Genomic DNA, 12,362 nt, shown 5'->3' on the forward strand with positions numbered 1-12,362 from the left:
CTGGTCGGAAATTGGTAGTTGGTGGGCTGCCCTTCTCCCTTCTTTTCTTTTCTTTCTTTTCTTTTTTTTCTTTTTTTTTCTTTCGGGCCCAAGCCTGCTTCCCCCCCCCCCCTTTCTTTTTCCTATTTTTTTCTTTTTTTTTTCTGGGCCCACGCCTTCCCCTTCTTCTTCTGTGCGTTTCTTCCTTTCGTTTTCTGTTTTTTTTTTCTTCTTTCTTTCGTGGGCAGCGTGGGCTGCAGTGGGTTGCAGCGGCACAGGCAGGTGGCAGCGTGGGCTGCAGTGGGGCGCGCAGGTGTGCAGGCGGGCTGGTGCGCAGGGCTGCAGGCGAGCTGGTGCGCAGGCAGACAGGGCGCGGGCGGGCTTGCAAGAGGTGTGCAGGAGCTACGGGGGCAGCAGGTGTTGCAGGGGCAGCAGTAGTGCGCGGGTTGCAGGCTGCAGGGAGGCCGGCTGGAGGCTGAGCTGCAGGAGGCTGCGCGGCTGGTGCAGGGACGTGTGCGCGCTGGTACGGGGACGTGTGCGGGCTGGTGCGCAGGAAGGTTTCGGTGTGCAGTTAGGGAGGTTGCGGTGTGCTGCTGCGGTGGGCTGGCAGATGTGTTGCACGGGCTGGAGGCTGGTGGAGTTGACGGCAGGGAGATAAGTTTTTTTTTTCAAAGCTAGGGTTTTTGGTTTTCCTTTTTTCTTTTGGGCTAGGGTTAGAACTCGTGCTGATAACGTGTTGCAGGAGAATGGAATTTTGTTTATTATTGATAATAGGAGCCCTTTAAATAGGGAGTTACAAGGTACCAAAAAGGTAATAGAATCCGATTACAATTGAATACCTAGAACACATTCCTATTACAACTCTAAACCCTAGTTTGTAGAGGCACACATTATGTCGACATCCTTCAACAACTTTGGTCTTATTTAATTAGGAACTTATAGCGAAGGAATTAGCAGGAAACTCTTGCTTGCAGACCTTGCCTCCTTTAAATGCAAATATCTGTACTTCTGCCAAGCTAAATGAGAAGTATTTATCAGAAAGTTATTGCAAGTAACAAAATGAATTGATGATAAAGTAATCAAAATGAAAGGACACTCACAGGTAACAGCACACCCTCCATGAGAAGCAGGCCAGTGGTGGAACGTTCAGGGTAGATTGCAGGAGGTCAGTGTCTGTACAAGAAGTTCAACGTCCTTCTTATATACTAGACGAAGGCCACAACTATGCACTTCTAAGCATGGCCTGGATGACGAAAAAGTTGCCTTGGCCACTTTGTACTGCATCCAGGACTCATTATAACATTTACCACCGCGGGGTAGATATAAGAACCAAGTCGTATTGTATGCATATTCCAGATTTTCCAACAGCTCGAATTGTTCTTGAAATATGAGATTATGTAACCTATCCAAAGCAATACCAGAATCTAGACGACAGGTAAGCACCTTATACTCTGAATCATTAGTAGTGCTAGGCCTCATGCTTGTATCTTCGGGGGACAACAAATTAAAAGCACATACAACAATCCCCAACCAATTAGCATCATCGAACAAATTAGGAGGCAGTTGGATTTCTGTAGAGTTGCCTTCCTTGAAATATATGAACCGTTTCCACTTGGAAATTTCAGCTCCCCGAAAGTCGCAACGAACAGGTTGAGGGTTAGACCAGTCCTGTGAAAGAAGTTCAAATGTTAAGAAAACGGAAAAAGAAAAAGAAAACCCAATTTCTATATTTTTGAGAGAGCAATTCAAACTTTTTCTCCTGTCTGGTTCCGGAATCCCGTTCTTTTGGATCACTAATCCGCTCTAAATGATAACCTTGTGATCGCATCAACGCTATCAAATCTTTCACCACCAATTTATCATAAAATTCAAGTGAATCTTCCCTTTCCATGCATTTGATAATTGTCTGAGCAAACTCTTGCATATCTTCCTGGTACACAACACGCATCCCACCTATTTGAAACTTCACATAAGGGGAGTCGATTCTGAAGGAAATGACCATTTCAGTTGCTGATGAAGTCTGAGTGAACAACTCTTCGGGAATCTCTGCCCGCGGTATGTAAAAAATCAGAAGTTGATGATGTTCTTCTGATGATGACTTGAAGTGCTCAAGCTCTCGGGACACCCTCTTAAAAGATTTACCGATTCCGAGTTGAAGATAAACACGATAGTTGACCTCTTCGTTTTCTTCTAGTAGATGTCGCCGCACTTTCTCTGCAGTTGATGCGTATATTGCAAATCCCATCCACTTCTTGCTCTTGTATAGATTCTGAGGTATCTCGGTTGGCAAAGAACCCCAGCACTCAGCTGGCATTGTATCAAGGAAACGAAACCAATGCTTAAACCACGCGGGGCCTCCTCTGAGGTTAAATTTATACGTCGCAGAATAATGGTTTAATGCCTGGGAGGAATTGAAAATGGGCAAATTAATTAGTAACCTCTTTTATTTCAAAGATACTAGCTAGAGAGACAAACAGACCGACCTCAAGGTATCTAGGAAGAACAGACTCAATCTTATTTCTCAGCACAAATGAATTTCTCCCTGCAAGTGCAAAATGAATTTCTCCCTGCAATCACACACATAAAGAACAATTTGATCAAAGTAGATTCAGGAAAGTAATGGTATGAATTAGTTTTAATGCAAAGAAGCAGCATTAAAAGTAGTTGCATATGGATCAGAAAACTTAATTGTTGTACCATTTGAAACATCCATCCACTTCAATAAGCCAGCCAGACTCTAGTACGGTGTCGTGCACATCTTTATTCAGATTAAATGTACTAGTCCCAGGAAATAATTTGGTATAATACCATCCGTCATCTTGCTCATAGACTAGACGAATTCCACATTTCTGGAGCACCATGAATGGGTTGTTGGTTTCAAATCTAGCCGCCACCACAGTTGATTGATTCAACCTCTTTGGAAACATCAAACTAGGTAAAAAGAAAACCATTAGCAGATGAGAACTTGATCCAAGGGGGCGGAGTTGTTCTTCCCAGTCAAGCACATATGGTTCCAGACAGAAAACATCAGTTTCCATTCTGATTTGATACAAGTAATTGGAAAATTCAGGATCCGGTTCAGTAACGGAGAGAGTAGTTGTAGATACCTCTACTAGCAAGGCTAGTTTGCTATCTCACCAAGCATAATTAACACCCTCTTTGGGACACCCACAAGCCATGGGGAGGCCCAACCGCTACTTGCATCTTGTAGCCCTATGTTCAAGCTACGCTACGATATCCGGAAGTTGCAAATCCGTCGCCGGGAAGCCACCTTTCCGGCCTTGCCAAGTTGCATCCACAATATGCATTTCTATACTAGAATAGTTGTTTGCTTGTCCCACATCGAAAACCATGTAAAGGAGAAGCATTCCTTCACCTATAAAAGGAATGCCTCCTCCCACTTAAACACCACTCCATTACACTCATGTAATCCGCTTGGGCCGCAAGGCTCAACACACTAGTACAACATTCAAGTGGACGTAGTCTCCCGCTAAGGCGGGAGACGAACCACTATACTTCGCTTGTGTCGCTCTCTCTCTCTCTCTCTCTCTAAAACTAACTAGAGACCCCCTCGGTCACTAACGTTAACATTGGCGCCGTTTGTGGGAAGCCGACACCAAAGGCTTCGTCACCTACCACGAACTTTGACCCATTTGGGCCGGTCAATGCTTGGTCAACGCCCATTGGGGCCGATCAACATTTGGTCAACGCCCATTGGGGCCGATCAACATTTGGTCAACGCCCATTGGGGCCGATCAACATTCGGTCAACGCCAGTCAAGGCTGCAACGCCCAACTCAAAAAGGTCAACGCTGACCTACAAAAAAAAAAAAAAAATTGGTGCAAATCTTCTCTGGACACCCAGAAAATTGCTCTGGACACCCGGAGGCATTTCCGTCATCATCAGCGTCCCCGCAGAACTGTGTACCGCTCCTCCGCTAGCTGTTGTCGTCAGCAACCTCCGCCAGGCTACCACCGCCAAACGGCAACCAACAGCAACAAAAACCAAGCTTTACCGTCAGCGGCAACTGCTTCCTCTGTTAAGCATGATCAGCGGCAGAAGCTCCGCCAGCCTTCCGCCGGTAAAAAGCTCCGCTGAGCCACCGCTAGCCAATCCAGCTCACCCTTCGAACCAATATACCGCCAAACAACGCCTCTGCCAGCAGCTCTCTCTCAAGCAACAAGCGTTTCGATGGTCCATCAAGAGCCAATCTGTCAGGTGATCTCAAAGCTCCGCTAAACTCCAAGTATCCGCTGAGATTAAGGCCCCCGCTGAACTTTAGCTCTGCCAAAGAGCCAACACCAACAGTTCTCCACCAAACCCATCGCTGCCAGGGCTCCGCTGACCCAAGTCTTCCGCCAGCGAGGCAGTCCGCTAGCGAGTCCATCCGCCAACAGTGCCAGAAGCCTCCGACAGGGCCAAGCTTCTTAATTCTCAGCACCCCCGCTAGCCTGCATCCGCTGGACAACCTCCGCCGGACAATCCCCGCTTGCTAGCTCCGCCGAGCTCCAGGTCCACAGACTCTCCGCTGAGCTCTAAGTTCTGCCGGCCTTCTTCGCTGACAAGCTTCCTCCGCCGGGATTCTCCGCTGAAAAGCTTCCTTCGCCAGGCTTCGAACTCCCGGTTCGTTACTCCACTAAACAGCTCCGCCAAATCCTCTGGACACTCCGCCACATCCTTCTGCTTGCTGCATGGCCAGGCTGTAGCACCAATGTCAATGGCCAGAGCGCCGCTGACCAACCTTCGCCGGCCACCACCGCTGACCCCAAGCCTCTTCCGCTAGCCACCTCCGCCGGCAAAAGCTCCGCCAACCAGCATCACCGCTGGCATCCCCCGCTAGCAGAGCTCCGCCACACTTACACTTGCTAGCGTGAACTTACACTTGCTGCTCGGCACACTCACGATCCACAATCATCGAATCGCCCGATCATCAACTAACCACATCACCTGCAATCTGCAATTGCAGCGGTCCCCAACATCGATCAGCGCCATCCGCTAGGCGCCACCGCCAAACACCATCCGCCAACCCCCAGCTGCGACAAACCCGATTGACGGACACAATTCAAATCTGATCTGGACACCCATGATCAGCTTAGGCATTACTCAGACCCAACCATCTCAGATGTTGAGGAGCTCACTTCACTCTGGGTGTTGAGAAGTCGATCCAAATCGAACCTCCAAGCTGCCTCTGTCAAAACACCAAAACGCAGATCATTCTCGCACTGGTCTTCAACCATGGCTTTGAGCTCCTACAGCGGTCAAATACGCTAATTCATGAGCTAAGTCTGACCTCTTTACTCCTTATTTAATTCAAGTATCACGTGGCCATGGTTTGCACCACATAGTCAGCAAGTTTATCAAGCCAAGGCTTGATTAAATTATTAAATATTGTTATTGGCCATTTGTATATGAGGTAGAGACGTAGCACATGCTACCTACTGACCATTTGAGAATCTAGGCACATGCGACCATACTTATTGAAATTACTAGGTACAACCATCTGACCACAACACATGCTATGTCTTAAGTGAGTGGCAGAATTACTATGCTCATGCAAACACATACTCATAACCATTTATGTATCGCACGCCAGCCGTTTAAAATCAGTTTATGAAGCATCCCTATACATGCATGCATGTATATATACGGCATAAAGTCATCATGATAGTACACCAATAATTGTTGTCCCTATGACAGATTATATGCAATTGTACTTATGTTGGAAATATACATCATTACCATGTCCGTTGCTTATATATCTTTTTTCTTAAATACATGACTATCATAGACATAGGCATGCTTGCCTAGGTCTTCAGGCATATATACAGCAATTGTCAAGAGCATGACTTTTAATTATTAAACATAGTCACTATGTCATACATGTGCTACACACAAAACCACATGACTATTAAACAAAATATATATATATATATATATATATGTGTGTGTGCATGTTATTTGTCATCAAATACTACACTTGCTTATACACTTTGCTTAGAATTTTATCAAAGTACATATGCAGATTATTTATGTTGATTTTACAAACCTACATATTAATCATCTATTTTGTTTCAAGGAAATTCAACTATTTCTATTGAGCATTCAACCGCAACTACGAGTTAACGGGCATTATCGGAGTACTTTATCCGCCCCAAGCAATGAACCGTTACGCTCGGCCAACTCCGCTAGCCTCCAAATCGGCATAAGATAAGTAACTATGACTTATCTCTTCCGCTCTTGCAATTAGAGCCTTTGCCATGACTATACATGTCTCCATGACCTTAAGCATGCCTACAAAATGTTATTAGCAACTTTACTACAAGTACATGCTACACACATACATGCTTAAATGCACTTTCATGTGACATGCATCTAGAAGCTTGTGACACTTACGACTTAATTAAACATGCTCGGATAAACGACTTGCTCGGGTTACGACTCGCTTGGGTATCGAGTATGGCCACGACTTGCGCCTGGGCCACGCCCCGCATGCTCGCACCGCGCCTACACGCTCAACTACACCCAACTTGCTCGAACAACCCAACTTGCTCCTTCATGTCCAACATGTTTTACTTAAGCCCCAAGTTCACAAACGCTTCATTCTATGTCACCGGGACTACTCCCACAAAATTACTTTGGACACCCATTACACTTGCCACTATCTATTGTGCGTGTTATATGGCAATAAGATCCACATATACAACTATCAATATTTTACATGTTCATACACATTAATGGAATATTGAATTCTTCTACCATTTGTTGTTCACTACAAATCGAATTCTTTTCGCATTCCATTAATACGGACGGTAACCAATACAACAAGCATTCTACATATGCGCGTTTCTTTTTGTCTCATTGTGCAGGATTAAACGAGTCCCTTCTTGCTTACGGAGTTCGGGGACTTGTAGGGGCTCCGTGCCGCCCAGTCACTTATGCTTGATGACTTCATGCTTATAACTCCCCAACCAAGAAGCTCCTCTTACTCGGGGACTTCGGGGACTTGTAGATACCTCTACTAGCAAGGCTAGTTTGCTATCTCACCAAGCATAATTAACACCCTCTTTAGGACACCCACAAGCCATGGGGAGGCCCAACCGCTACTTGCATCTTGTAGCCCTATGTTCAAGCTATGCTACGGTATCCGGAAGTTGCAAATCCGTCGCCGGGAAGCCACCTTTCCGGCCTTGCCAAGTTGCATCCACAATATGCATTTCTATACTAGAATAGTTGTTTGCTTGTCCCACATCGAAAACCATGTAAAGGAGAAGCATTCCTTCACCTATAAAAGGAATGCCTCCTCCCACTTAAACACCACTCCATTACACTCATGTAATCCGCTTGGGCCGCAAGGCTCAACACACTAGTACAACATTCAAGTGGACGTAGTCTCCCGCTAAGGCGGGAGACGAACCACTATACTTCGCTTGTGTCGCACTCTCTCTCTCTCTCTTTCTCTAAAGCTAACTAGAGACCCCCTCGGTCACTAACGTTAACAGTAGTCGTATTATGTCTTTTGACTGAGAAAACAGCACACGCTGCAACTCCCTTCCAGCTATTATCATCTGTCAGATTTGGAGGTTTCTCGATTGATATGGGATTTCTGGTAGATGTAGTGCTGAACCACTCTGGAATTTCATTCTCAGGAAGCAAGCTATAAATCAATTTTGAAGATTGAAGCAGCTGCAACGTAAAACACAAAGCTAGCGTTATAAGTAGCCAGCTAGATACGAATAATAAAGGGATACATAATTAGATACAGAGCATGTTTTTGTTGTGTGTGTGTGTGTGTGTGAGAGAGAGAGAGAGAGAGAGACGTACTTCAACTTCTTTTCGATGCACTGGATTTGGCAGTGACAAACGATCAACTCGTTTCCCCTCAGCGTGCCTATGTGTCAAACGCAGCTCTACAGATCCCCCGCCATCTTTTGGAAAACTCCACGTTTTGAAACTTCGCGAGTCTCTAAGTGCTGAAGAATGGAGGGAATTGATAGTAGTCACTCCCGACTCTTCTGAAGTCAATACTTTGATTTGATTTGGGTAATCCGTCAGTGAAGTACAATTGTGTGCATGCACGGATTCAAGACTTAACGGAAGCTTCTTTGGCACCAATTGAAGCTGTCTACAATCGTCCAAGTACAGAACCTCGAGCTTTGGGAGTTGAGAGAAACTTTCAGGTAATCGAACAAAACAATTACCACTTAAATATAATACTCTCAAGCAGATTAGGCTGCTAAGATCATTGGGAATTGCTCCATCCATCAGATTGCAATAACTTAAGTCTAGCTCTATCAATGAGCTTAAACTCGACAATGAAGCAGGCAACAACACACTCCTGGAAGCAAGACCTTTACATCCTCGGCAAGATAGAAATTTTAGGTTCTTCATACCTACAAGAAATGATAACTCTCGTATGGAAGTTCCCCCTAAATAAAGCCGCTCAAGAGATCCCACACAATTCAGATTCTCAGGTATCTCATCAAGCTTGGAGCAACCTATTAGATAGAGACTTTTCAAAGATGTCAAGCACTGAATGGTACTGGAAAGATGCAAAAGGTTTTTGCAATATGCTAAATTCAACGTTGTAAGACAAGCCAAGCGTTCAACTGATGGAGGCAACTCCTCAATGCTAGTCCCATCTAAATGAAGCTCCAGTAAGCTTTTCATATTTCCTTTAATTTCCGGAAACTTCTTGAGTCTTGAACAGAGTGAAAGATTCAAAGTTTTGAGGGATTCCATGTGAAAGGTGGAATGCACTCAATAGACTTGCACCTTCCCATATTCAAAACAATAAGTTTCTTGAGGAACCCAAGAGACAGATGAACCTCAAACAAGCTTGTACAATCTTCAAGCACCAACTCTTCAAGATTGGGAACCTCACTGAAGTCCGGAGTCGACATCAAGTTTTGTGAACCACTCAAATCGATGAGCCGTAGCATGCCCCACCCCTGCTGGTATAAGGGGAAAGATAATCATCAACTACATAGATTTACTTTTGTTTGTAAAGATAACTATATAGTTAATAAATATATTCATCATGATCATAATTAGTTGTTTGACAGAACTCAACAACGCAAATGCTTAATTTCCAACTTAACAAGCTATGTTAGAAAAAAAAATTACAAGCACGAGATAAAGAGCATTGACATTAATTTTTGGACTAAATTCAGTTTGCCCCCTTCAACTTTGGGGCAAACATCAGTTTGGTCCCTGACCTTTTTTTTTAATCATGATGGTCCTTGCACTTCTATTTTCCATCACGCAAGTCCAAAATTCAAATTTAGCTCGAAAGGTGACATCATATGCTGAGCTGGACCAGACATCCGGGCCCACTTTTCATCTTTGTCCTCTCATTTTGTGCGAAATGTCCTAAGTAACCCTTGTTACTGTTTTGAGTCAATTATGGCCCCATTACACGATTGAAAACCAGTAATCAAAAAGTAAACCCTCCTCTCCTTTCTCTTCCTTCCCACAACCCTCCCACCGCCGCTTAGGGTCAATTGCAGCCACAACCTCATGACCCCGAAATCAAATCTCCAGCTTTCAACAACCTCTTTCCACCACCCCTTTCATCACTTTTGGGTCACTAGAACCCATTACCACCACCTGGACAGGTCTAGGAATGTCAAACTCCCCATCTGCACACCCAACAAATTTCATCACCAATTTCTTGGATTGCTTACCCAAACCTTGATGAAGTTGAAGGTGCGAAGATGAAGATGCAAAGATGAAGATGATGTCGGCACGAGAGGTGAGGCCGGATCTGTGCAAGATGAAAGGCGGTGGAGGAGGGCGTGCAGTTGAGGAGGTGGTGAAGGAGGGCGTGCGGTGGCTGAAGAACTGAACCAATGCCCACTTCTTTCTCCATAAGCTCCGGCGACGCGTGCGGCGGCTCTGGTAGCAAACAAAGGTCAGGACCAATGGGTTTTGATGAATTGTAAGGCTCTGATTCCAGCTAGGATGGTCGTGCATCTCGGACGTGGCCGGAAAAGACGAATCGGCCCTTGCATAACCCAAATTCCGGCGACAGCACATACAGTGTGGTCCGTCTTCGGGTGGCGATGAAACTTCTGGGTTTTCTTCTCCATTGCTTGCTGAGTGCAGTGGTGATGGTGGTGTGGTGAGGAGATGGCCGGAAACCGTTGAGGGTCGTGGAACAGTGGCGTCACAGGTTTGGAGGTCGCGTGCGGTGACCGGAGGGTCTTGATCAACGATGAAAAGACTGGGTCTTGGTCGGGTTTTCAGTTGTGGTTTAGATGATGATGGCTGTGTAGTGAAGTGGTGGCTAGAGGTGGTTGTCTCCGGTGATGGCAGAGGAAGAGAAGAAGAAGAGAGGTCGAGAAGAGAGAGAGAGGCCGTGCGGCAAGAGAGAGAGGCAAAGTGAAGCTAAAGAGAGAGAAAATAGAGAGAAAAAAGAAAAGAAAAAAATTAGAAATTAAATAATAAAAGAAAAAAAATTAAATTAAATTTGAAATGTCTATTTTGCCCTTATTAGAGATTTAAAATCTGAAAAGTGAGCCCGAATGTCTTGTCCAGCTCAGCATATGACGTCACCTTTCGAGCTAAATTTGAATTTTGGAGTTGCGTGATAGAAAATAGAAGTGCAAGGACCATCATGATTAAAAAAAAAGGTCAGGGACCAAACTGATGTTTGCCCCAAAGTTGGAGAGGGCAAACTGAATTTAGTCCTTAATTTTTCTTCTTATTTTTTATTTTTTTTGGGGATAATTCTTCTGTGGCATTTTAACCGAGCACGACTACAGAAAGCTCACTTCATTTTTCTAATTGAATCTCTAATTTCAGCTTTACGATGACATTAAAAAATATGAACATGCATAAGAGTGATAAGACGTAGTTAATATGATCTTACTTTTTTTCCTCTCCATAGTTGTTTAATGCGGCTTGAATGCATGTGAAGTTCAACGAGATTCTCTGGTTGAAAGTCTGGTGGGAAAGAATCTAAAGGACATCCATGCCACTCAAGATACTGTAACTCATTAGAAAGATATGATGCTTCCGGAAAAATTCACATTCCAAATTCTGAGCAATCTCAATCTGTCCATATTTGAGAAGGAATCATTAATTGAGTGAACGACATCGTCTTTTGTTGGACATTGGAGGGATATGCTTTGGACTGCATTCGTCACCTAGTAACAATGAACAAAGAGTTAGTTATTGCACAAGATAGACCATAATAAACAACATATTAGTTTCAGCACTCTATACTGCACTATTTCATTACCTTATTCCGATCAAGTACATGGATGATTTCCTTGGGAATCCATACCCTGCTACGTTTTTCAGACTTTTCAGGAAATTCTTGACAAACAATTTCCCGACCCAATTCTTGCATCAAATCATGCATCCATGTACTTCTATATCAATCTCCGGACAATGGCCACTACCTTCTAGGATTTTTATAACACGATCCTTGTCCCCTCCTTTAAAGAAACATGCGATGTCTAAAAAAACTTTCTTCTCTGTTTCTTGCAATCCATCGAAACTAACCTTAAGAACAACCATAAATCGGCTGCGATGGGTTCCCGGTTGCGATGGCCCCCTTTCTTTCGGGATTGTGGGTGGGTGCCAGTCACCCCAAATCGGCTGTTGCAGAGGAACTAATATCGCCTAATCCTCTATTTAATTAAAAAAACAAAAAAAAAAAAAATCGAAACTAACCTTAAGAACAACCATAACTTTTTTTTCAGGATTTTCTTTCAGTCTTTCTAACATGCTTGACCATAATCTTACACTTCTATCTTTAACAGACGAACCCAAAACTTTGATAGCTAAGGGATGGCCATTAGCATATTTCAAAAATTCCTTGGTTAGCTTGTGAACTGAACTGGTTCTCCAATCTGCTGATCTTTCTTGAAGGCCTTCATACTAAAAAGCTCGAGCTTCAGCATCTGCTAATGGATTTACCTTGTATACTTCATCTACATCAACTGCGCTGAATAAATGTTCATCTCTTGATGTTATGATCATGATTCTACTCCCGGACCAAACCACATACGATCACACAATACTTCCAATTGTTCATTTTCATCCACACCATCAAGAACGAGAAGTACAGATTTAGTACGTAGTCTAGCCGCAATTGTGTTTTTTCCCATTCCAATGTTTTGTACATCTACTTCAATTTTCAGCAAGTCCAAAAGAAGTTTCTTTCGTAAACCAACTCTACCTTGCCACGTTTTGGGTTCCCCTCCAACACTCCCAAGAAAGCAGCAGTAACCTTTAAAATCAGCTTTTATCCTTTCAAAAACCACTTCTGCAATAGCTGTCTTACCGATACCCCCCATACCGCAAATCCCTATGATACGGACATCAGGACACCCAATGTCCAAGTACGAAAGCATTTCAGTCAGGCGAGAATCCAT

The 12,362-nt window shown here is 44.1% G+C and overlaps 1 protein-coding gene and 2 pseudogenes across 1 annotated transcript; all 3 read right to left on the bottom strand.

Moving 5' to 3' along the window:
* Positions 1-726: 726 nt before the first annotated feature.
* On the bottom strand, positions 727-5,559 carry LOC133742335 (uncharacterized). The gene is made up of 5 exons (XM_062170002.1): positions 2,677-5,559; positions 2,463-2,546; positions 1,731-2,380; positions 1,080-1,647; positions 727-995 (listed from the first exon to the last, which is right to left on the bottom strand). The coding sequence occupies exons 1-4, from the start codon at positions 2,686-2,688 to the stop codon at positions 1,455-1,457; spliced, it is 939 nt and encodes a 312-aa protein (XP_062025986.1). The 5' UTR covers positions 2,689-5,559; the 3' UTR covers positions 727-995; positions 1,080-1,454.
* Positions 5,079-11,332, bottom strand: LOC133742713 (disease resistance-like protein DSC1; annotated as a pseudogene).
* On the bottom strand, positions 11,332-12,362 carry LOC133742715 (disease resistance protein RUN1-like; annotated as a pseudogene).

Source organism: Rosa rugosa, chromosome 4 (assembly GCF_958449725.1).
Source record: "Rosa rugosa chromosome 4, drRosRugo1.1, whole genome shotgun sequence".
Lineage (NCBI taxonomy): Eukaryota > Viridiplantae > Streptophyta > Magnoliopsida > Rosales > Rosaceae > Rosa > Rosa rugosa.